This window comes from Vipera ursinii (assembly GCF_947247035.1).
Source record: "Vipera ursinii genome assembly, chromosome: 1".
NCBI classification, from domain to species: Eukaryota; Metazoa; Chordata; class Lepidosauria; order Squamata; family Viperidae; genus Vipera; species Vipera ursinii.
This window is the reverse complement of record NC_139512.1, coordinates 97,081,123-97,105,536: the sequence shown is the minus strand read 5'-3', so window position 1 is coordinate 97,105,536 and position 24,414 is coordinate 97,081,123. Positions and strand designations below refer to the sequence as shown.

The following is a 24,414-nucleotide window of genomic DNA, read 5'->3' as shown; positions in this document are numbered from 1 at the left end:
CAGAAAATTTCTCCTTAGTTCTAGGTTGAACTAAGCTTATCTGTCCCCATCTTTCCAAGGTTTTTTTTCCCCTTTCCCCTTTAGCTGCTAATGCTGATATCCTTGGCTTCAAAAGCAGCATAAAGGGAGAAAGAGAAGAAAGTTTTGGCTTCAGCTATGAGAAATAGAAGAAGCCTTAGTACTTTTCCAAAGTTTGTCTCAACCATATCCCCAAACGATGAAATCCTTCTGGATTTTTGTTGTTGGAACTACTGTCCATCCATGTTCAGCAGAACTTCTGAAACAGTATGTGTTTGTTTTGGTTTGAAACAAAATTAATTTTCCATGTTAGGTGCATCTCAATAAGTGACCTGAATAAATTCATATTTTTGTGTATTTTATTTATTTTGACTAATGTTCAAATTTTAGAGCAGATGTTGTACCACATGCCTTCTCTCAAACTGAAGGATTATCTGAAATTTTTCCCCAAGGAAATTAAGGATGAGATTGAGCACAGAAGCTAATTAAATTCTCAAGCATCCTTATTTTAAAGAGAGTTTGGTCACAGCAACTGATTAAGTTGTGGTTAATCCCAATTTTTTAGATTGTTTTAACTGTAAGAGAATTTGCAATAAATATATACTTTTTCCACAAATTATAAAGATAGCATTTCTCCCATAAAACACACTTCATCTGTATTTTCTATAATGTGTATTTTTAATAAATTGAATCTTTAAAAAGTTAACTAGAAGAAAGTAGGGAAGTTTTTCCAAACTTTTCTTAACACGATTTGCATTGTACATGTTATTGACATATGTTTGCTGGTTAATCTCTTGATTTCAGAAATAGGTTGGAGAGCTGAATTTCTCCCAATGGATCATCCCTTATCAGAATTTGAATTTGATGTCATAATTGGAGCTGATGGCCGAAGAAATAGTTTGGAAGGTATGTTATGTATAGTATCAAAATTCAATTGAACAGATATCTAAAATGGAAATAAAGAGCCTGCTCATTTCTTTCTTTACGATGAACAATAAAGTAGATCAGACTTTTAAAAATTATTACACTTTTATCTTTTAAAAATATAGATGGCTATATTATTAGCAAAGGAAAGAGACATGCACTTTTAAACTGCAAACTAATGCAGCATTCTCCAGGGGTTGAAAATGAATGTACACAATATTGCTTATATTTAATGAAAAATTACTTTAGGAAGCAGTAATCTGACTTAAAAGATAATCTTTGTGGATTTGACAGAGAATAACAAAATGGAAGGAAAGAAAGAACCTATTGTATTTGCTGCAAAAAAGGTTAAATATTTTAAACTTAATTTAATAATATTAATGATTTAATACTAATAAGTATCACAACTTTAAGTTGGCTTTTGTCAGTGACACATTAGTTAAATAGCCCATGCTATGCCATATGACTGAACATCTTTATGCAAATTCTTATTGGGACTTAATTAGATGCACATTTAATTCTTTGGAACTACCGCCTGAGTTCTTGGGTAAATGCCAAAATTTCTCATGGAAAAAAGTATTAATCAACTGATATGCATTGCTCTTGTTGCTTTTCCTTGTAAGGTTTTAAAAGGAAGGAATTTCGTGGAAAGCTAGCTATCGCCATTACTGCCAATTTTATAAACAAAAATACCACTGCAGAAGCCAAAGTGGAGGAGATTAGTGGTGTTGCTTTCATTTTCAATCAAAAATTCTTCCAAGATTTGAAAGAAGAAACAGGTGGGTATTCTTTTAAATGTGGCAGAATCCAGCAAGCTGGAAAACAAATTGGTGTAGATGTATTAAATTGGCGAAGAAAGTTTAATTCATTTTCTTTAAGATTTTGTTGTTCATTGATTTACAGAAAAATCTATAATATACAGATCCAGTCGTCATTCTAAATCAAAAGCAGTTTACCCACATTACATTTGTGCAGTAATGTGCATTTTTTTCTAGGTTGTGGGTCACCCCTTTCCTTTGGATGTAGGAATATGGAGGATTAAGAACAAACTGATTTAATTTAATTAATTTAATTTAATTAATTTAAATTGGAATTGAGTATGGATGCTGTCTAGTTAGGAATTTAATATCATTCCCTTTTTCTTACAATAAATACTACGATTTGGCAACATTTTCTGTAGGCCTATGTAAGCTGCATATCAGGGCCATAGATTATGGATTTCTAATCAAAGCATTAGGTATGAAATAAATCATAGTTATTTTCAAGGTGCTACTCGTTGCAATAAAACTAGAAAAATGTTTTATGTCTTTTTACAATGGAATGTTCTCAGTCTTTATTTTTTCCTATTATATTCTGTTCGAAAAAACACTTTGCATACATACAAGGAGAAATCTGATTCCCTGAAACATGCTGTTTGTTGACAAATTTAATGTGATATTTTTAACTAGGATAGGATTTTAGACTATGTATGAACATGTGTATTATACGATCCTGTTGTTTTTACTGTCATCGTCATGTTAGAATTTAATTAAATGTATAGTTGAGAATGTTACAGTATGAATGAACTTAAATTCAAAATTTAGGAGGTAGAAAATATTTTTTTTCCAAATTTGTTGACTATTAAAGTAGAAAAAAATTAAGAAATGTATACTGTTTTAGTGTATGAGTTTTCATCCAAAAACGTGTATTATTATTCTGTAGGAATTGACCTAGAAAATATTGTTTACTATAAAGATAGCACACATTACTTTGTGATGACTGCAAAGAAACAGAGCCTTTTGGAGAAGGGCGTCATCATCAATGTAGGTATCCAGTGTATATTTTTTTCTCTGTATAATAGTACACATTCTGATCTCTGAGCCTGAAAGAAATTTGAAACTTAGATTCTCTCCTTTTTTTAATCACTACTGTCCAGATTATTTGGGACAGATTAGTTCCAGAATTCCCAGCCAAATGAGCATTGTATTCCTAAAATACTGGAGGGAAATTCTAGGGGTTGCAGTCCCAACACATCTGAAGAACTACAACTTGACAAAAGCTGAACTGAATTTTCAAATTGAAATATAACAGGAAATTGCATTTAAGTGTTCAAGAACACTTCAGTGAAACTTGAGTGTTCAAGGGAGATGGAGAGAGGATATGCAGGTAGAGGACTCATTGTAGCACTAATAAACCAGGGCATGTCCTGGATTAAAAAAAAATAAACAAATGCATAGGTATAGAATAGACAGTAGTTACTTAAATAGGAGCCAGCAGTGTGCTGCAGCTGCCCAAAAAGCCAAGACAGTCCTAGACTGCATCAACCGAGGGAGAGCATCAAGATCATGAGAAGTGATAGTACCACTTTATACTGAACTAGTGAAGCCACACTTGGAATATTATGTCCAGTTCTGGTTTCCACAATACAAAAAAGGCCCTAAAAAGAATGCAGAGAAGAACAATAAAGATGATAAGTTGTCTGGAGCCTAACCATATGATGAATGGTTAAGGGAACTACATATCTCTAGCCCATTGAAGAGAAGGTTTAGGGGCGACATGATAGGTATCTTCCAATATTCTGGGGCTGTCACAGAGAAGAGGGGATCAACCTATTCTCCAAAATACCTGAGCTCAGGGCAGGCAGTAACAGGTGGAAGATCATTAAAGAGAGGTGCATGGTCTCTTCCAATCCTTTTATTTTATGTTCCACGTACTGTCTGAATTCATAATTTTTCAAAAGTAATCTCAGGTGTTTTTTTTAAAAAATCATCTTTTTAGTTAGGTACATATATATTTGATTTAGATGCAATCAATAGTCTAGAGCAGGGATCCCCAACCCCTGGGCGGTGGCCCAGTACCAGGCTGTGGCCTGTTCTGAACTGGGTTGTGCAAGCAGTGGGTGAATGCGTGGATGGGTAAAGCTTGAGGAGGGGATTGTATGAGCTGCAAATTGAGCGGCACATGTGTGTGTGCACTTGGCCGCCCCTTGTGCAGAACCATCCCCTCTCTCTCCCCTCCTCCAGTCCACAAAGCCAGATAGGTGGGAGACCGCAGGTCTACTCTAGAGCAAATTAAATTGCTAGAATATAGTGTGTATATAACTTCACCCTGTATTGTTATACTATATAATTATTTGTTTTATCTTGCATCCATTGGACTGATCAAGAATTCTAACAATAGACATCTGTGGTTTCATTTAGGATTTCATTGATACTGAAATGCTACTGTGCATGGAAAATGTAGACCAAAACAATCTATTGTCATATGCAAGAGAAGCTGCTGACTTTGCGACCGATTATCAATTGCCTGCCTTAGATTTTGCAATTAATCACTATGGGCAACCAGATGCGGCCATGTTTGATTTTACTTCTATGTATGCCTCGGAAAATGCTGCATTAGTACGTGAGAGGCATCGGCATCAACTGTTGGTAGCTCTTGTTGGAGACAGTTTAGTAGAGGTAGGATGAAATGCGCATTTGTTCCAAGATAGCTTTTAAAAGTGATTTGCTTTGTAACAATAATTTTGTGAATATCTAGTAAATATTGCAATTATGAATGCTATAATACTATTCTCTGACTTAAATGGTAGGAACTTCAGGAGCATTCACAATCCGTACCAAGAGTTTTTTTAAATTATTATTACTATTGTTTGACATTCCAGCTCTTAACTATTGTTTGTTTTTCCTCCACTTTCTCACCTTTTGTGTAAATTGCTTACCTTCCTATATTCTCTGCTTTCTCCCCGTAATATTGTGACTGGATGGGATCTAGATCTGGTCATTGACTTTAATAAAGAGTTTGAATTTTTCCCCAATGTGAATTATATTAGATGTTACCTAAAACAAAAATATGTTTCACAGCCATTCTGGCCAATGGGTACTGGTTGTGCAAGAGGATTCCTAGCTGCATTTGACACAGCATGGATGGTGAAAAGCTGGGCACAAGGAAAGCCCCCTCTTGATATCCTAGCAGAAAGGTAATTCTATATGTGTTTGCCTTTATATACTAGAGAAGTGAGTAAATTCCATTTTTCACAGAGGGATGAAGAATCCGTGGCCATCTAGATATCAAGCATTCCTTACTATTGACCTTGGGCACTTGATTGCTACAGTGTATTTCAGTAGCATCTAGGCGACCTAGTTCTACCATATTTGACAATGCTTCTATTATCTTATAGTTTTTATTTTGTTATCAATTTGTTTCTCCTTTGCTTCACTGCAATCTTTGCCCAATTACAAGGAGGAGAGGAGAGTTGTTGAGAAAGTTTTTAAGGATGTTATGTACGGTAATGATGAAGTCAAGTGTCTGTATTTGGAAATAGGTCATATAAGGGCTGAGAAAGCATGTTTGTGGAAAGCAAAAGACAGCACAGGCTGGAAACGGAAACCTGACTGACTAATAATGGCTGTGAAATCTATACCTACTGCTGTTTTGTGGCTAAAGGAGGAGTTGTTTCTTGTGCGAAAGGAAAATTAAAGCCAGATGATTTAGGATGATGCAATCTTACTTCTTCGTAGCTATTTTTCTGTTTTAGGAAGACCTGTTTTCTGTCTGAATTCTCATCATCAGCATTTTTCACACTATGGCAAATCTAAATTCATTGTCCGATTAGAGGTGGGTGCACATCAGGTAGGGACGAAAACTGCATGTCTCTTAGAAACAAACAAGCATATTTCTATTGCTATCTTTCAGGGAAAGTATTTATAGACTCTTACCTCAGACAACACCTGAAAATATCACTAAGAATTTTGACCAATACACTATTGACCCTGCCACACGATATCCAAATTTGAACTCAAGTTGTGTTCGGCCTCATCAGGTAAGCCAAGATATAAACCACAAAACTCTTTATATTCAGCAGTTTGGCGGGTCGAATCCCGAGTGCCGCATAACAGAGTGAGCGCCTGTTACTCGTCCCAGCTTCTGCCAACCTAGCAGTTCAAAAGCACATAAAAATGCAAGTAGAAAAATAGGGACCACTACAGTGGGAAGGTAACAGCGTTCCGTGCGCCTTTGGCATCTAGTCATGCCGGCCACATGACCACGGACACGTCCTTGGACAAGCGCTGGCTCTTCGGCTTTGAAACGGAGATGAACACTGGCCCCTAGAGTCGGAAACGACTAGCATGCATGTGCGGGGGAACCTTTACCTTTTACCTTACTAGGAAGGTTGGATATTTTTTTAGAACATTTCTGTTCAACTTTGACTGCCATGAGCATAGTGGTTGCATCGTTGACCTGTAAAATTTGAAAACAAACTCAGATGATTATGAAGAAAATGCAGACCTGCCTGTTTTTCATGCGTGTCTTTGATAGATTTATTTCCCCTGGATGCTTATTTGCAAGTTACCACAATGGTGTTTTATTGAGTTCTAATATTGGTAAATGCTTGGAATCTTGGAATAGGATGATAGCATATAAATATAATAATTAACATATAAACTGAGGTTAGGTGGACATTGCATATCCATTGTCAGTTTAGAAAATTGAATGATAAATTAGATTTGAGCAGTGACGTTTCTGAATTCAACTGATGATTATCTTCCCTTAGGTGAAACATTTATATATTACAAGTGAACTGCAGCCATGCCTATTAGAAAGAGCAAATACCATTAGAAGATCAATTGGCCTTTCAAAACATGGTATGAGAAGATTTCATTAGTATTCTTTTTTATACCATATACGGGAAGAGTTTGAAAGTTGTAAAGATTGTACCATTTTTTTTAAAAAAAAGAAAATTATTCTTTCAGAATATGACATAAGGCCCAACAAACTATTAACCTGGTGTCAGAAACAGACCGAAGGATACAAGAACGTGAATGTCACAGATCTCACTAGTTCGTGGAAAAGTGGCCTTGCCTTATGTGCAATTATGCATCACTTCAAACCTGACCTCATGTAAGTTTTTATATATGTATGTAATGCTTGCTAATTGCCAAGTTCCTTTTAAAATAGAGACTAGAATAAGGCCAATCAAAACAGTAAAGAAAGATTGTTTCTCTTTTTAACATCTATTTTGCCATTCTCTGCATCCTTTTGTTCAGATTCTGCCCCTTAGTGCCTTTGGCTGCATTCAGGTTTGCAGATTCAAAGAGCTCCTTGAGTTTCAACCGTACTGCTTTTGCTTGTGTTAGCAGAAGTTGATGTCTTTTATGCTTGTATTTCTTCCTGAATTCTTAGCATTTGTTATTTTACAGTCTTTTCTTTTAAATACTCTGTGCTGAGTAATATTCACATGCAAATGTGGGGAGAGGTTATTCAGAATTGAGGCCTGCGATTTGTATTGTTATAACAGTCTGGGGGAAAAAATACAAAAATAGCCCAAGACAAAAGAGCAATGATAGCAAAGAAAACAAACCTTGAAGGCAACCAAAAGGAAGAAAGGGGCATCAATTGTCCTTATCAAAAACTAGGCAAAGAACCAGGGCTCTCTGAAATGCCAATAGTGTGTGTGTGTGCGTGTGTGTCTTTGTGTCTATCTTAATGCATCTGTGGAAGGATATTGTTGTTGTTAGCTGCGAAGTCATGTCCACCACGAAGTCATGTCCACCACGTTCCTCCAAGTCTTCCTGTCCTCTACCATCTTCTGGAGTCCATTTAGGCTCACGCCTACTGCTTCAGTGACTCCATCCAGCCACCTCATTCTCTGTCGTCCCCTTCTTCTATTGCCCTCGATCCTTCCCAGCATTAGGCTCTTCTCCAGTGAGTCCTTCCTTCTCATTAGGTGGCCAAAGTATTTCTCTTAATAATAATAATAAGTTGGAAGGGACCTTGGAGGTCATCTAGTCCAACCCCCTGCTCAGGCAGGAAACCCTATACCATTTCAGACAAATGGCTGGCCAGTCTCTTCTTAAAAACTTCCAGTGTTGGAGCATTCACCACTTCTGGAGGCAGGTTGTTCCACTGGTTAATTGTTCTAACTGTCAGGAAGTTTCTCCTTAGTTCTAGGTTGCTTCTCTCCTTGACTAGTTTCCATCCGTTGCTTCTTGTCCTGCTTTCAGGTGCTTTGGAGAATAGCTTGACTCCCTCTTCTTTGTGGCAGCTTCTGAGATATTGGAACACTGCTATCATGTCATCCCTCACCCTTCTCTTCATTAAACTACACATACCCAATTCCAGCAACCGTTCCCTATATGTTTTAGCCTCCAGTCCCCCAATCATCTTTGTTGCTCTTCTCTGTACTCTTTCTAGAGTCTCGACATCTTTTTTACATAGTGGTGACCAAAACTGGATGCAGTATTCCAGGTGTGGCCTTACCAAGGCATTGTAAAGTGGTATTAGTACTTCACGTGATCTTGATTCTATCCCTCTGTTAATGCAGCCTAGCACTGTGTTTGGCTTTTTTGGCAGCTGCAGCACACTGCTGGCTCATATGTAAGTGATTGTCCACTAGGACTCCGAGATCTCTCTCACAGTTACTACTATTGAGCAAGGTACCACCTATACTATACCTGTGCATTTGATTTTTCCTGCCTAAATGTAGAACCTTACTTTTTTCACAATTGAATTTCATTTTGTTAGATAGTGCCCAGTGTTCGAGTCTGTCCAGATCCTCCTGTATCTTAAGCCTATCTTCTGGAGTATTGGCTATTCCTGCCAGCTTGGTGTCGTCTGCAAATTTGATGAGTTCCCCATCTATCCCCTCATCCAAATCATTGATGGAAGAAGTTGAAGAGCACTGGGCCCAGAACAGAGCCCTGGGGCACCCCACTACACACTTCCTTCCATGTAGATGCAGTTCCATTGAGGACCACACGCTGAGTACGGCCTGTCAGCCAGCTACAAATCCATCTGGTGGTGATGCTATCTAACCCACATTTTTCTATCTTATCAAGTAGTAGGTTGTGATCTACTTTATCAAATGCCTTACTGAAGTCCAAGTAAATTATATCTACAGCATTCCTCTGGTCCACTAGTTTTGTCACTTGGTCAAAGAATGTAATAAGATTTGTCTGGCATGATCTGTTTTTGACAAACCCATGTTGGCTTTTAGTGATAACTTTGTTCACATCAAGGTGTTCGCTGATTTGTTGTTTGATTATCTTTTCCAGAATCTTCCCAGGTATTGAGGTCAGGCTGATAGGTCTGTAGTTTCCTGGATCTATTTTTTTCCCTTTTTTGAAGATGGGAACTACATCAGCTCTCTTCCAGTCCTCTGGTAGTTCCCCAGTGCTCCAGGATCTTTGAAAAATATAGTTCAGTGGTTCTGAGATCACGTCTGCCAGTTCCTTGAGAACCTTGGGGTGTAATCCATCTGGTCCTGGTGATTTGAACTCGTCTAGGCTGTGTTGTGACTCAGGGCCAGCCTGTGGGTCCGACAGCCGGCTCCGATGTATCGGATGACTCAGATGAGGGGGAGGAGGAGGGTGTGGAAGACGAACCGGCTGATGATGGCTTGGAGGCTTTGCAGAGCCCTCAGCCGGGGACCTCTTCTCAGCTGCGTGAGCCCGATAGTGCGGAGGATGATGACCCACAGCTGGCCCTGTTCAAGGACGCCCGACGCAGGAGGCAGTCGAGCAGGAACAAACAAAGAAAGGCTGTGGGACTCCTCGGGAGGAGGCACAGGGAGACCACGCCCTGAACTCTAAATAAAAGGAGTGTTTGGGGAGGGGCTGGTTGCTGAAAGCAACCCTTCCGCTTGAGGATTCAAGTTCCTGTGTTTTTGTTTCTTGTTCTGTTAATTGACTAATAAATCTTGGCAGACGCTTTTCAGCCTTGGACGCTCTCCAGTCTCTTCTGTTAGAATAGGGGTTTGCCTTACTACAAGGCCGGAAGAGGGCTGGTTCAGAACAGGCTGGACAGGTGCTCGCTTACCATTTTCTTGCCTATCTTAGCTTGTGTTTCTATTCTGTTTTTTATGGCACTGGTTTTGATAGGTTGGACTATTTTTTCCCTTTGTGTAAAGTCAGATGCAAAAAACGAGTTAAATAGTTCTGCTTTCTCCCTGTTGCTTGTCACCTTCTTGCCACTTTCCCCCACTAATGGACCAATCATTTCCTTAACTTTTTTCTTGTTTCTTATATGTTGAAAGAAGCTTTTTTTGTTATTTTTGACTTTGGTCGCAAGCCTTAGTTCATTTTGAGCCTTAGCTTCCCTCACTTCACCTTTGCAGGCACGGGCTGTTTGCTGATATTCTGACTTAGTTATGTGCCCCTCTTTCCAATTCTTATACTTGTCCTTTTTATCTTTCAGTTTATCAGTGAGTTCTTTATGCAGCCATGCTGGTTTCTTTTGAAAGCTGTTATTTTTCTTCTTTGTTGGTATTGTGCTAGACTGGGCCTTTATTATCTCACTTTTCAAAATTTCCCAAGCTTCTTGAGTTGTTTTCCCCTTTAGGATTCTCATACATGGAATTCTTCCCAAGATCTCTCTAAGTTTATTGAAATTAGCTCTTTTAAAGTCCAAGATTCTAGTTTGGCTGTATTCTATTGCTTGTGCTTCCATAATGTTGAATTCCAATATTGCATGATCACTTCCCCCCAAGGTTCCTGTGGCTTTGACACTTTCTATCATTTCATCTCTGTTAGTGAGAATTAAATCCAATATGGCTAATCCCCTAGTTCCCTTCTCTACTTTTTGGGAGAGAAAGTTGTCTGCTAGGTTTGTCAGGAATCTGTTAGATCTTAGATTGTTGATATTTATTCCAGCAGTCTTAATTCCAATTTTTGATTCATCTAGCCCTGCCTTTGATATTATGGCAATTATTTGGGGAATACATTTTATGTTTTATCCATATGCCAGTTCCCCAAGAATTCTGGAGATGATGATGATTATATTTTTATCCTGCCTTTAATATATTTTGGTCAACTCAAGGCAGTTAACATACCTAATGCTCCCACCTGTAGTTTTCTCTACAGAAATAGTTCTGTGAAGTGGGTTGGGCTGAGTGTCTGGACCAAAGTCATTCAGCCAGTTTTTCATGCCTAAGAGAGACCTAGAACTCAGTCTCCTGGTTTCTAGGTCAGAACTTTAACCACCACACCAAATTGGCTCATACTAGAACTTTTAGCAACTACTTCATACTTATTTAGCAAACATCATTCTCTAGAATAAGGACATTATTATGCCAACAGATACTAAGTTTCTTCTTAATACCTAATGTCTTCCATATCTATGTACTTAACTTCCCACGATTTCTAGTTGCAGCTTCTAGGAAGTATTGAAATAACAGTTCAATACATCTATAAGATGCAAGATTGGAGACAATTGATTTTGAACATTTACATATTCTGGTTTGGTATATATATTATTCTATTATTTAGTCAGGATTTCTTTCATTAGTTGGTTGGTTGTCAGAGTTCCAAGGGATAATTATAGACTATTGTTTTGTACGTACAACCTTGACTGAAATGATGTAAGGAGATGGTGGTATTCCACTATGTGGAAGAGAGTAAATAGGTATGAATACTTACTAAATTGATTTTTTATCAAGGATACCAACACAGATTTCCCCCCCCCACTGTTTTAGAAAAACTTTTGAAAACAAAAATATTTAGTACAGAGAGAAAAATTTTGTAAAATACTGTAAGAGATGAGCAACAAGAAAATAAGTCCAGTTGCCATGACTCAGTTTTTAGACTGAGATATTTCTGTACTTACATGACTTTTCTTCCTAATTCTTAAGTGACTTTGATTCCCTGAATGAAGAAGACGCAGTCGAAAACAACCAGCTAGCATTTGATATTGCTGAACGTGAATTTGGAATTCCTCCTGTCACAACTGGGAAAGAAATGGTGTCTGCTGGAGAGCCTGATAAACTCAGTATGGTCATGTATCTCTCAAAGTTCTATGAGCTATTTAGGGGGACACCTCTCAGAGCAGTGGGTAAGTTAGCTCTGTTGCTTTTTACTCTCAGCAGAAAACAAGCTTTTGTTACTTTATCTTCAGGTTTGGCCTTAAACCTGACCCTAAGGTTTCTTGCAATTGTAACTGCTTTGGAATATCTAATTATATTTAGCTATGTTAACCAGGGACACGGTGGCTCAGTGGGTTAGGACGCTGAGCGTGTCGATCAGAAGGTCGGCAGTTTGGCGGGTCAAATCCCGAGTGCCGCATAACAGAGTGTTACTCGTCCCAGCTTCTGCCAACCTAGCAGTTCGAAAGCATGTAAAAATGCAAGTAGAAAAATAGGGACCACTATGGTGGGAAGGTAACAGCATTCCGTGCACCTTTGGCGTCTAGTCATGCCGGCCACATGACCATGGAGACGTCCTTGGACAAGCGCTGGCTCTTCAGCTTTGAAACGGAGATGAGCACCGGCCCCTAGAGTCGGAAACGACTAGCACGCATGTGCAGGGGAAACTTTACCTTTACCTATGTTAACCAGGTTTTATAACAAAATAGGGTGAATGGACAGTTTTATTCTTGAATGGTTTTGGAAAGCCAGAAGACACTGTTGCCATTACTTATTTTGGTTAATTGATCACATAAATTTCATGAAAGTTGCTGATTCTGCACTTGGTTTTCATATTTGTGTCAGTTTTATTACATTTTTTTTTAAAATTGAGAACCTTGTCTGCTAGATATATTGTTTTCCAAGTGCTATGATATGGATCGGTAATATTTAGAAATCTACGTAAGCCAGTATACTTTTGCACTTTTCACATAAGCAAAATGACAATGTGGGAAACAGGACGACTCTTGGCTCTGTTTGGCATTAAAATTTGCACAGTAGAAGAGCTTTTAGGCCTGCACTAGTATATTTTATTTGAAGTAATCATTACAACCTGCTGATTGCATATGGTTTACTCAGATATGCATCATGCTTAGACTCAGCTCTGCTCAATGTATTGTGTCAGCATTTGGCAGTGTTTGAGTGATTGAAGCCTTTAAATCCACCTCCCAACTTTCTAATCAGTCACAGAAAGACATCTGATGATACTGTGACTTCATTGGAAGGTACAAGGCCAAATTTTATGTCCCTTTCATGTTGTGGTTGTGGATAGAAATAGAAGTGGTAGACCTCTGACAGGCAAATCACTTCCATCCCCACCAATAAAACTTCCTAAAATCCAAGCAATGGCCTGATATCCATTTCTCAGGCACATCTTGGGTCTTTCTTCCAGATTTGTAGGAGGGACAGTTACAGAGGTTATTATAAAAATGTTCAACTTTTTAGAACTTCAAATTTTGGGGGTTATGGTGGGGAATAAAAATGGAACCAGGAACAGGAGACTTCTACTCTGAATTAAGTGCTGCTGAAATTCAGCAGTTTTGCTATTAATTTTAGGGTGTTGAGTGGGAACTGAATGTCTGTTTATTCTAAGTTCAGGACTGTACTATTTAGTTTGAAGAATGTTGCTTTTTCAATGTTTCTATTTTTTTTTGTAATGAAAAACTTTCTGAAGTTAACAATGAGTTACAAAGGCAGTTTTATAGGGAAAAATACTTGAAAGTATGAATAACTTGCTTTGCATGATTTCCAAATTAATACATGATGCCTTAATTTACTTTATTTATTTATGTTTGAACAGGTACTGTGACAAAGCAAAATGGAGAAAGAATTGATCCTTGTTCAACAAACTCATCCCATTTTGTCCATAATAATTACATAAACTTGACATTTCCAAGGAAGAGAATACCAAAAGTAAAATTATATATATGTTTTTTCTTCTTCCTCCTCCTTCAGAAAAAGGAATAAATGCATGCATAGTACAAAATAAACAGCAAGCTTATAAACTTACAAATACTGTGTAACTCATGATGGTTAAAATAGGACCATACTCAATTATGCTATCTACATTTTATTTAGATTCACACTGTGATCAGAGTATGGCTTTCCCTATCATGCAGAGTTTGTACATTTCCCTGGACTATTTGGTTGCCATTTGAAGTCAGTGTGAAATTGACCTTTGATCTCGTGAGGCTAAATTATTTCAATAGGACTATTGAAAAATGTTCTCCAGTAAATCTGCTCTTCCATTTACAGATGTCAAATTGACCTAATATTAAAGGAAACTACTTTACAGTTTTCAAAAGAGGGTTTACTTATCAGTGACAAGTATTCTCTGTTGATTTCTGAAAGAGATCACTATGTTTTTTTCCCCTCTGTTGATCATTCATTGGAACAGCTGTGGTATGACAGCATTGTTGTTAACTGCGAAGTCATGTCCAACCCATCGCAACCCCATGGACAACGTTCCTCCAGGCCTTCCTGTCCTCTACCATCTTCTGGAGTCCATTTAAGCTCACGCCTACTGCTTCAGTGACTCCATCCAGCCTCCTCATTCTCTGTCGTCCCCTTCTTCTATTGCCCTCCATCTTTCCCAGCATTAGGCTCTTCTCCAGTGAGTCCGTCCTTCTCATTAGGTGGCCAAAGTATTTGAGTTTTAGCTTCAGGATCTGGCCTCCTAAAGAGCAGTCAGGGTTGATCTCCTCTAGGACTGACCGGTAATCTATGAAGGGGATGACAGCATAGTAGCAGGAAAATAAAAGAGAGAGTGTGTGTGAGTTTGCAGGTATCGTTAATAATGAAAGAAAGAGTGTTACTTCCCACTACTAATTTTATATTTAGTGCAAGAAATACTCGGCTGAAGAACAGGAAGTAAGTTTCGTTTTATAGAGATACAACTTCAGAACATTAACCCGTATTAACAATTAAATAAAACATTGAATTAAATTTAAATTAAATTTAGAAAACTAAATTAAATTTCATCCTATGTATGAAAATAAGTGTGATCTTTGAGATGAAGCATCCTATCATATCTCTTTATATATCAGAAAAAGATACAGCTTTACATAATACTTCTTGTGTTCAAATATGAGCTTAAACTTTCCAGTATTTTTATAATGAAATTGCTGTATATTAGGTAATTCATCTATCAACTTCCATCCTATGACACTGTTTGATAGAGTGTATGTTGGTTAAAAATGCCATCTGACTTCACTTAGTTACTCTTGTGATGAGTGGAACTTACACCACCATAAGCTAGCTGCAATGGCTCACTCTAGTATGTGAGAAGAGAAGGTTTCACACATGCAATGTAACTCCCCCTTCTTTCCCCGCTACATTTTCTTCCTACATCTACTTACGTGTCCCTAGAATGCCTCCAGAGAATTCAGCATGCATGTATCATTTTACAGAGATCGTTTGATTAAATAAGAGAATAAACAGAAATATTTGGTCAGACCGCTTCAGTAACTAGCAACTAAAAACAATGAGTGCATTTTGTGCTTTTAAAGCTGTATCAGCTCTGCCTTCTGAAAGGCCAATGAATAAAGTTTAAGAGAGCCTCCCAAATACAAAATATAAAATTCTCCTTAGGCCAACCAGTCTATAAATAATACCATCAAATCATGTGAATATTAAGCTATCTACCAGGAGTCATATGCCCTTTTTAGGTAACAGCTTTTCTTTATTCAGCCATGCAAACAGAACTGGTGTGTTTATTCAATTGAAATCCAACTATCCAATTTGGCAGAAGTAGGAGAAAAATGCTCACCCTTCTAAACAAGTTTACAGTAGATTCATCTGCTAAAATATAGATATGGTGTATTTCACGATATAGCTTACTGTAACTTCTCCAGTCTTGTACATCGACATAAATTAGACATCTTAATTTTTTTCTTTTTTATTCTATACCGGCTTTCCTGCCCTCAACTATACAAACAACAGTGACTATGAAAATTAAAAAAAACATGCTCAGAAACTTAATTTTAAAAGATCTACGAATTAAATCTACAAATCTGTAATCAGAACTGTGCTTATAGTTCTGTCCCATTGATGGTTCTTTTACTTACTTCCGTGCTTCACTGGGAACGAAGATCACACAAATAGCTTGGCAGGGAGAGAATAAAAACAAATTTCCCCATTCTGCTTTCTATTAGTAGTAGGAATTTCTATTATAGCCTCTTCCAAGAGCAGAAGGGTAATTCTGGTTCATGTGACCCTTAGTGATGATTTTTATCTAGACAGAAAATAGTCTGATTTTAAAAAAAACTTTGAAAACTTTTAGGACCATTTTTAGAAACATACATCTGTCCATGTTTTGGAAAGGAGAGCTAAGAGTGGTTTTGTCCATCATTCAGAACATTACACATAGCTATAAAATAATTCCAAAAGAAATATACTTATGTGAAATAATGTGGCTTGCAAACTCAGCTAGAGTGTTGAATTTTATCAGCAGTGCCACTCACATTTGCATGAAATACTCTTGAAATGACATAATGTTGAAATATTCACAGGATACTTTCTACCTCTGCTAGAGGTAGAAAGCTATATAAATTAATTCATATCACCGATAACTTCTGTCTTCCTTCCATAAAGAACAACTGGTGATTTATCCAGGACCTGAATTGGGCAGCAGTATACACAATCTCCTGAGTGGTTTCATCAAAAAATGTGTAATGCTAGGACTTTTAGGCCCAAAATAATGCACACAGACCTTGAATTAGGGGAACCATATTATCTCCTCATGGATTTCTGAGCTAGTGTGACATTGGAATTGTGTGATCCCTGAGTTATTGTGAGATGTCAGATAAATACAATAAATGATTTTATATGTTTAATCCACAATCCAAATTCATTGTGTGTATGTATGTGTGTGTGTACTGCTTTTGCACCAAAAAAATAGAATATAGATAAGGATAATAAAAAAACTTTTGCTTTCCTTAAGTCCTTGAAATCTATCAATTTAGGTAATTTTTCTCTTCTCATTTTTTTTGGTGTTTTAGCTGGTTAATGAGAAAAGTGCTCCTGAAATAATACAAAGAAAAATGGCAGATGACAAAGTGGCTTTCATTTTCATCAGTCATATGTGGTTTTCACATAAAAATCAGATTGTACAAATTCCACAGCTTATGAATAGAATGGAGGAGACTGAACAAACATATTCTAGTTTGGACTATAGATAACAAAATTTGCCTAGAATAGGTTGGTGTTTGTAGAAAGAGAAACATTAATATCAACAGTCTTTATAATATATTAAAAGTGCCCTAAAATTAGTCCTCCAGTCAATTCTTCATAGAAAGATGCATAATGAAACCTTGAATTGTACCTAGTACATAATTTAATTGTAATCTTTGCCCTTCCTCCTTTTATAACTAATTTGACTTTTTAATGTACAGCATGTTCATTTTAACCAGTACCCTTTTATTAAATTGATATTTTTTATACAGTTACAGTTGTGAATGTTTTCTAACTTGATTTCATTGATTTTAGGTGGAAGAAAATGAAACCAGTAAAAGGCGACGCAAAAGTCTCATCTGTTTTGAAGAAGTTAGTAATAAATTTAATTATTAAATATGCTTTTATTGTATAATAAAATCTATTATTCACTAGAAAAAAGTAGACATTAGGGAGTTCACATTCAGCTTTTTAACTGATTAAAATTAATCATAACAAGTCAAGGGATAGATAACATTATTTTATTTATTTATTAAAAGAGTTAGACTGCCCCATAGTTGAAGCTATTAACAACTCCCATTTTGTCATCAGTTCAATGTCCACAAAAAGAAAAGTAACATTGTTTTGGAACCTGCTTTGAACAAACAGGACTTCACTTTAGCCTGTTTCAAGTAATAGTGGATTCTTCAAATCTGTGGTTGCAAATCTGTATGGCTACTGCCATTGACAATGGAAGCCAAACTTCTCTGAAGACTTGTAGTGTGACAAGTGTCAAATATCAAGGATAAAATTGACTTAACTTGTTTTATCTTAAAGGCATTTCTATGACTTTAGATACCGTCAACCAGGATCATTTGAGAGATTTGGGAATAGGTGGCATGGCTTTGTAATAGTTCCATTCCCATCTCTCAGGTAGGTTGCAAATGATGTTGCTTGGACACCGATCCTTAAAACAGGAGGTATAAGAAACTCTACAGATTTAATCTGTTCCCAGTAATATTTGATATCATCTTGAAACACTGGAGATATGCTGCTGGATTTATTTCTCTATAAACTTTTCAAGAAATTGTATGGTTCCACCTAATGGCCCGCAGTCTGTAGTGAGATAGATAAGGGATAATTCATTGCAAGTGAAACAGAACGTGCTCATTTGAAAGGCAACAATTCCAAAGAAGCATACATGAAGAGTACATAGGTAGTTTGGAGTATTTCTGGACTTGGATTTATCTCTTGTTTCTGAGACCAGATTGAAGAAATGGCCAGGAGCATGTTTTATCTATTTTAGTATTTGTACCCATTGGAAGACAATGTTTTTAGTACTGTGATACATATCCTAGTAACTTCAAGGCTCTATATAGGTCTACCTTTGTGTCTGTGAACATTTTATTTGGAACAAAACAAAGACAGTGAAGTTGGTCTCCTCAGAAGGACCATGAGCGCTCCATATTAAGTCTATACTTGAAGTATAGTAGTGGCTGCCGATTAATTTGTGCACAAAATACAGTTAAAAGTACTACTTAAAGCCTTACACAGTTCAGGTCCAGACTATTTGAAAGAAGACCAATTTCTATATGAATCTTTATGATTACTGAGAATTGGAATGCTTTTCAAGTTCACAAATGTAATGCAGAAAGAACAATTTGGTCTAGTTGTTAAGCTACTACTACAGATCAGTTGCTGTGAGGACAATAAGAGGAAGGAAGAGTAAGTATGTTTGTACCTTGAATTATTTATAAAAAATGTAGATTTTTTTATGTAGGTTAAAAAAAAATTTCCATCACAAAATCTGCATAAATGGCAGTCATTAAGGTTGTGGAATAAATACATATACTTATTTCCTTTATCTGCTTGCTTATAGTCTTCAAACCATTTAAACCAAGAAAGAAATTCTAGTAGTCAAGCAAGGGATTTGAAAGAAACAATAAATCGAAACAAAGTGAAATCAATGGCAACGCAGCTCTTAGCCAAGTTTGAAGAAAATGCACCCAGTGTTTCATTAAGGAGACAGGTGAGTGAACGACCAAATAAATAAATACAGATGAGAAGAAGGCAGAGCGACTGCAGGACAAAGCCCAGACCTTCCTGGGTTAGTTGAGAAATGGGGATAAGACTATACTGGCAGTGTTACCCCAAAACAGAGATGAGGTGGAGATGCTGAATTCTTCCAGCCTCTCTCTATGTGCTACAAAATGTGGAACGTGCAGTAAGGTGGATTACGTGCAGTTGAGTACATGCAGTAAGATGGAGTGAACATCTGAGGCATCAATCTTGTAAGATGAGGAATTCCTTCATAGTGCCAAGCAGTTAATAAAATCTGGACTCCTAATACCCTTTCTATAGCACTTAAGCCTACACCAGAAGTTCCATGTTTGGTTGTACAAAGTTCCTATGATGCTGTTGCCCACATATTCTGGATCTGCTCCTTGTGACCTTGGCTTGTTTTTGGATTTTCTGTGTACATCTTATGCTTGATAGATTAAATGAATCTACTGGCCTAGTTAGTTTGATCAGCTTTGATTTGACCAGTACTAGACTTTCCTTTGGCCTTGTTACTGCTTTGTTACTGCTCCCAGTACAAATAGTAACATTCACATTTGGAGCCAAATCTTTCTGAGGGATAACCAATTATTTTGAGCAATTGGCACATAGGCCCTTTGAAAATATGCATGACATTACTATTTAAGTGTGACATACGTTTATGATGCTTTTCTTCCCTGTTACTGAAAACTTTTGAAATAATATGATGACATGGGATCAGGCTGTCTTAGCATGTAACATAAATTAATAGAACAATATAAAAATTTTATATTCCTGTGCTTCTTAAGATAGTTGGCAATACTTTGGTTAAGATTACAAGATGGTAAAAATTCTGTTACACATTTTATTGCTACTTAAATAAATTGATTTTATACTCCATACCATTTGCTGCTTAAGTATGTGCAAATATTTCCAGTATAGGATTATGTGTAGGAAACAAGACAAAATTCTGAATCAGCTTGGGCTTTTTGGTCAGAACCTTAAATGTCCAGCGTAAAAACTTGTTTGAAGCATCCTACATAAATTCAGTGTATACAATTATGTAAAATAGTGCAGAGAAGAACAGTAAAGATGATTGAAGGACCAGAAGATAAAACATATGAAGAACAGTTGTAGGAGTTGAGGATGTCTATAATGAAAAGAACAGGGGTGACATGGTAGAAGTCTTCCAATATTTGAGGGGTTGTCACAGGAAAGAGGAGGACAATCTATTTTCCAAAGCACCTGAGGTCAAGACAAGAAGCAATAGATAGAAACTAATCAAGAAGAGATCCAACATAGAAATACCCAGAAGCTGTGAATGCTGCAACACTGGAAATTTTTAAGAAGAGACTGGCCAGCCATTTGTCTGAAATGGTGTAGGTCAGGGGTGTCAAACTCAATTTCATTGAGGGCCGCATCAGCATTGCAGTTGCCCTCAGGGGGCCGGGTGGGTATGGCCAGGGTGGGCGTGGCCTACTGGGTGGGCATGGCTAGAGTGCATATGGCCTACTGGGTGGGCGTGGCCAGCTCTACATCGTTGGCATCAAGGGTGCCTATGGGGGCCTGGGCAGGAGTGGGACAGATCTGGGGGTCTCTGGCAGAAGGAGGGTCTCTGGGCCAGGGCCAAGGCAGTGGGGGCCGTTCCCTCACTGTTTCCAGGATGGCTTCGCGGGCCACATGAAACCACTTCGCGGGCCAGATCCGGCCCCCGGGCCTTGTGTTTGACATGTCTGGTGTAGGTTTTCCTGCCTGAGCAGGGGGTTGGACTAGATGACCTCCAAGGTCACTTCCAACTTAAGTCTTCCTTTTTCTTCAAACTATGTTTTATGTTTCCGCACCAATTGAAAAGATCATATACTTGATAATTAACATGCTTGCCTGGTTATTTTACCATACACAGTAGTCTAGGATAATTTGAAAACTGAACTGGTGAATAGCTATCAGTGATACACTCAGTTGTGATTGTAGTTTGCTATACAAAAGTAACTAATGAATATTGTGGTTTTTAAAATTCTGAAAAATTTGTTCAAAAGGAGAAAGTGTATTGCTTGCTCCAACAATAAACTGGTTGCATATGGTAGAGAGAAATCATCAGATTTAAAACAGAGTTGGCTTGACTGTAGAGATAGCAATGATATTCCTAAGGGCCATCAGTGTGAAAAATCTGAAGAGGCAGTGCTTATTGTGTGTAGTTTACCAATATTATCCTCTCTCTTTTTAGAGGTTAAAACTTTTTTAAGTTTGCTGAGTTTAGATACTGTATTTGAATAGCACCTAACTCAGGAGACTCATGCCACAGGTCAGATTTTCCATCTGTTTGGGTGTCCCCTACGAAAAATATTGTTTAAAGCAAAACATTTAATATTACATTGCTTCGAAAACAGATTTGCTTCATTGTGCTTATGTAGACTTTTATCCTATTGGCTTTCTTATTGATGTGAATAGAGGCTTGGGGGAATGGTTTTAATTGGGACCAGTGTAGATAAGAAAGGTTAAACTTCTCCTTCCTAATTGACACTGTATAAATTTTAACGCTAACTACCAATCCAGTTTGTACCAATCTAACATTAGAGGATATTATTAAATTGGCAACTGAATAAACAGAAATTATAATTTCACAAATTTTAAAATGCTACTGCTGGTGGTTCTTCTTTTCTTCTTTACGCTAGCTTTCTGTTCTAATTCTAACATCTTCTTTTTTCGGGCTGTTCTCCACTTTTTTAATTTAAGGAGCCGGTAAAAAGATCAGGCTTGTTTCTTTCTTCTGAATCTCCTATAAATCCTCACTTTGCTAAACCCAAGGAGACAACTGATAATCTGCCATCTCCATCAAAGAAACAGGTAGGCATTCTTCGGGGGTGGGGGGGTGGGAAACTCCCTTGATTGCTGGAGACCATGATTGTTATGATGCTAGCAATAAGCTCATTAATATATTCCAAAACACTAGAAAGTCATTTTAACACAATGTTAAATATACCGAAGAAACAATATAGTACGCAGCAACCATTAACTCCCATCAAAATTCCACACCATTGTTCCCTATCCTGGATGAAGAGCAGAAAAAGCAAAATAATTTAAAGGATCATTTTGGTATAGAATTGGACAATGGAAATCTAATTTATAGTAATCAGATGTGTGCTGTTTGTGATTATTGAGTAAAAGGAACTTTCGTTCCAAATAAATTATTTGCCTTGTGTTTATGTGATTAAAAAGGGACGTGGTGGCTCAGTGGGTTAGGACGCTGAACTTGTCGATCAGAAGGTCGGCAGTTCGACAGGTCGAATCCCGAGTGCCGCGTAACAGAGTGAGCGCCTGTTACTCGTCCCAGCTTCTGCCAACCTAGCAGTTCGAAAGCACGTAAAAATGCAAGTAGAAAAATAGGAACCACTACGGTGGGAAGGTAACAGCATTCCGTGCGCCTTTGGCGTCTAGTCATGCCGGCCACATGACCACGGAGACGTCCTCGGACAAGCGCTGGCTCTTCGGCTTTGAAACGGAGATGAGCACCGGCCCCTAGAGTCGGAAACGACTAGCACGCATGTGCGGGGGAACCTTTACCTTTATGTGATTAAGTGCCCGTTTGCCTGGATACATTCTGATTATTTTAGCCAATTTCAATGCAGATACCTTTTGTTGGAAGAGAGGTCACTGGTTTCCTTTGCAGCGTTTCCCAGTCTCAGGCCATAGCTAAGATGGACTGCCCTGTCAGGAAACCCTTGCAGCCTTTGTCTGATGACCAACCACTGGCCAAGCCCTTGAGATGCATAGAACCAAGTCAGCCGAAGTCTAGAGTCTCTGAAACGCTTTCCTCTTCCTGTCCTGCTGCCCTTCCACTTTCTGGTGTGCTTCAGCGCCTTCAGGATGTGGAGGAAAAAATTAATCAGGTGACGTTCTTTCCTCTATTTCCCCTTTTTTTTCCCTTTCTGGTTTCTTCCTGTACTACTAAAACACATTCGGTCATATAGGACGGTTCTGAACCATGGAATCCCAGTTGCTCTAACCATGAAACCTATTTTTTGTTCCTTTGACAGGATCCCTCATTATTTTATTTTATTTTTCTACATTGCGCTGACATTGCACACACTTTAGATTGGTTAATGAAACTTGGGAAAAAACTGACTAGAAAGTTCCCTTTCTTCTTTTTTTTGGGGGGGTGGGGAGAGAACAATGGTAAGCTATTAAGCTAAATTGCTTATCCAAGTCTCCATTACTTCTTAAGTCCTGCATGGATATTTGTTAATTTTATTTATCGTACAAAGATTTGGCTCCCTTTTTTTAACCAACAGCCTTCAAGATATCTCAAAGCCGGGCTATAGAAACTGGGGATGCAGTCATGATATCTAAGAGATTGTTGTGCAAACACAGTTCATGGAATGTAATCCCTGGAAAAAAAGCTTTTTTAACAAAATCACATTACAGTTTTTCAAAGGAAGAGCAGCACAGCTTATCAACTGGTGAGATGCGCCAGAAAAAAATGCACACTGGGGTGACGTCAGGCCCAAAGCTTCCCATAAAGAATCTCTTTAAATGTCCCAGATAACTTCATGTATACACCAGCGTTTCCCAACCTTAGGAACTTGAAGATGCGTGGACTTCAACTCCCAGAATTCCCCAGCCAGCTATAGCTGGCTGGGGAATTCTGGGAGTTGCAGTCCACGCATCTTCAAGTTCCTAAGGTTGGGAAACGCTGGTATACTCAACAGTGCTTTGGATTTCTGTGCCCTCTTTGTTACTGAATCTTCTTTTCTCCAAACTGCTACCCTTTGTTCTATTGTTTCTACTTTTTCTCTCTAACTCAAAGTTTTCTTCTCTCCTTGCTGTTCCTGCCACAGAAAAAAGCTCAGTCCATAGCCCATAGAGAATTTCATAAAAAGAGCATTAAAGAGAAAGCAGCTCATCTGGCCTCCTTGTTTGGTTGTGTTGACATCCCCAAGGTGAATAAATATGCAGAGAATGCAAAGTTGGTGAGGAACTGTGTTGGTGGTTAAGAGGGCTAGCTCATGGCTAATAACTCTTTGCTTTTGTTTCATTAAATGTGATTTAAAAAAAAAAGAAATAAGTGGAAATTTGTTCATGGTCTGCCACAAAGTGATAAGGGCCAATGTCAACATGTCAATTTTTTCCAATATGTTTGTCTTAATTTATGGCTGTAGCAGAATGTTCTTTGGTAATTTAATGCACGTTGGCAAGTACCATAATTTTAACATGCATTTGCAGGTAAATAATTTGGGACCATTTTTCCTCTTTCTGCTTTACACAGAATCCACTTCCTACTAAAGGTCTCTCCCATTCTCAGCTCCCATCTCCCTCTTGTCTGCCATCTCATGATTCAGCTGCTTCCTCTTCATCTATAAACTCTGCTTCCTCTGCTATTCTTTCTGAAAAGGTATTCTTTAACAGGTTTCCTCTCAGCTTCATATTGTCACTAAAAAAAAGAGTCTAACATTGGCTTTCACTAACATTGCAGAGAACAGAGTTTTGTGTGTGTGCTATATTTCATTTGAAAAAAGGCTAAAGTAGTGGATAGTAAAGTCTTTTCAAACAGTACCAGAACTTGAATTTGGCTTATCCTGTTTAATAAACTATTTTAAAATATTGGACTGAAAAAATGGAAATTATGTAACTTTTCC

The 24,414-nt window shown here is 37.8% G+C and overlaps 1 protein-coding gene across 4 annotated transcripts in view; it reads left to right on the top strand.

Annotated features, from left to right (window-relative positions):
* LOC310636211 (F-actin-monooxygenase MICAL2-like) overlaps positions 1-24,414 on the top strand; it is an 87,400-nt gene that overhangs the window by 49,516 nt on the left and 13,470 nt on the right. For 2 of the 4 annotated variants that reach the window (XR_014491639.1, XM_083355825.1), the window contains exons 5-20: positions 823-924; positions 1,566-1,721; positions 2,644-2,744; positions 4,122-4,379; positions 4,782-4,897; positions 5,614-5,740; positions 6,473-6,563; positions 6,672-6,819; positions 11,546-11,745; positions 13,395-13,507; positions 17,081-17,137; positions 18,624-18,773; positions 21,515-21,625; positions 22,408-22,668; positions 23,617-23,718; positions 24,045-24,170. Coding sequence is in view for 1 of the 4 variants with exons in the window: in XM_083355825.1 (XP_083211951.1) it covers positions 823-924; positions 1,566-1,721; positions 2,644-2,744; positions 4,122-4,379; positions 4,782-4,897; positions 5,614-5,740; positions 6,473-6,563; positions 6,672-6,819; positions 11,546-11,745; positions 13,395-13,507; positions 17,081-17,137; positions 18,624-18,773; positions 21,515-21,625; positions 22,408-22,668; positions 23,617-23,718; positions 24,045-24,170 (2,219 nt within the window). In the remaining 3 variants the exon portion in view is untranslated. The remainder of the gene's footprint in view (positions 1-822; positions 925-1,565; positions 1,722-2,643; positions 2,745-4,121; positions 4,380-4,781; positions 4,898-5,613; positions 5,741-6,472; positions 6,564-6,671; positions 6,820-11,545; positions 11,746-13,394; positions 13,508-17,080; positions 17,138-18,623; positions 18,774-21,514; positions 21,626-22,407; positions 22,669-23,616; positions 23,719-24,044; positions 24,171-24,414) is intronic. The other 2 variants (XR_014491638.1, XR_014491637.1) reach the window with 2 other exon arrangements.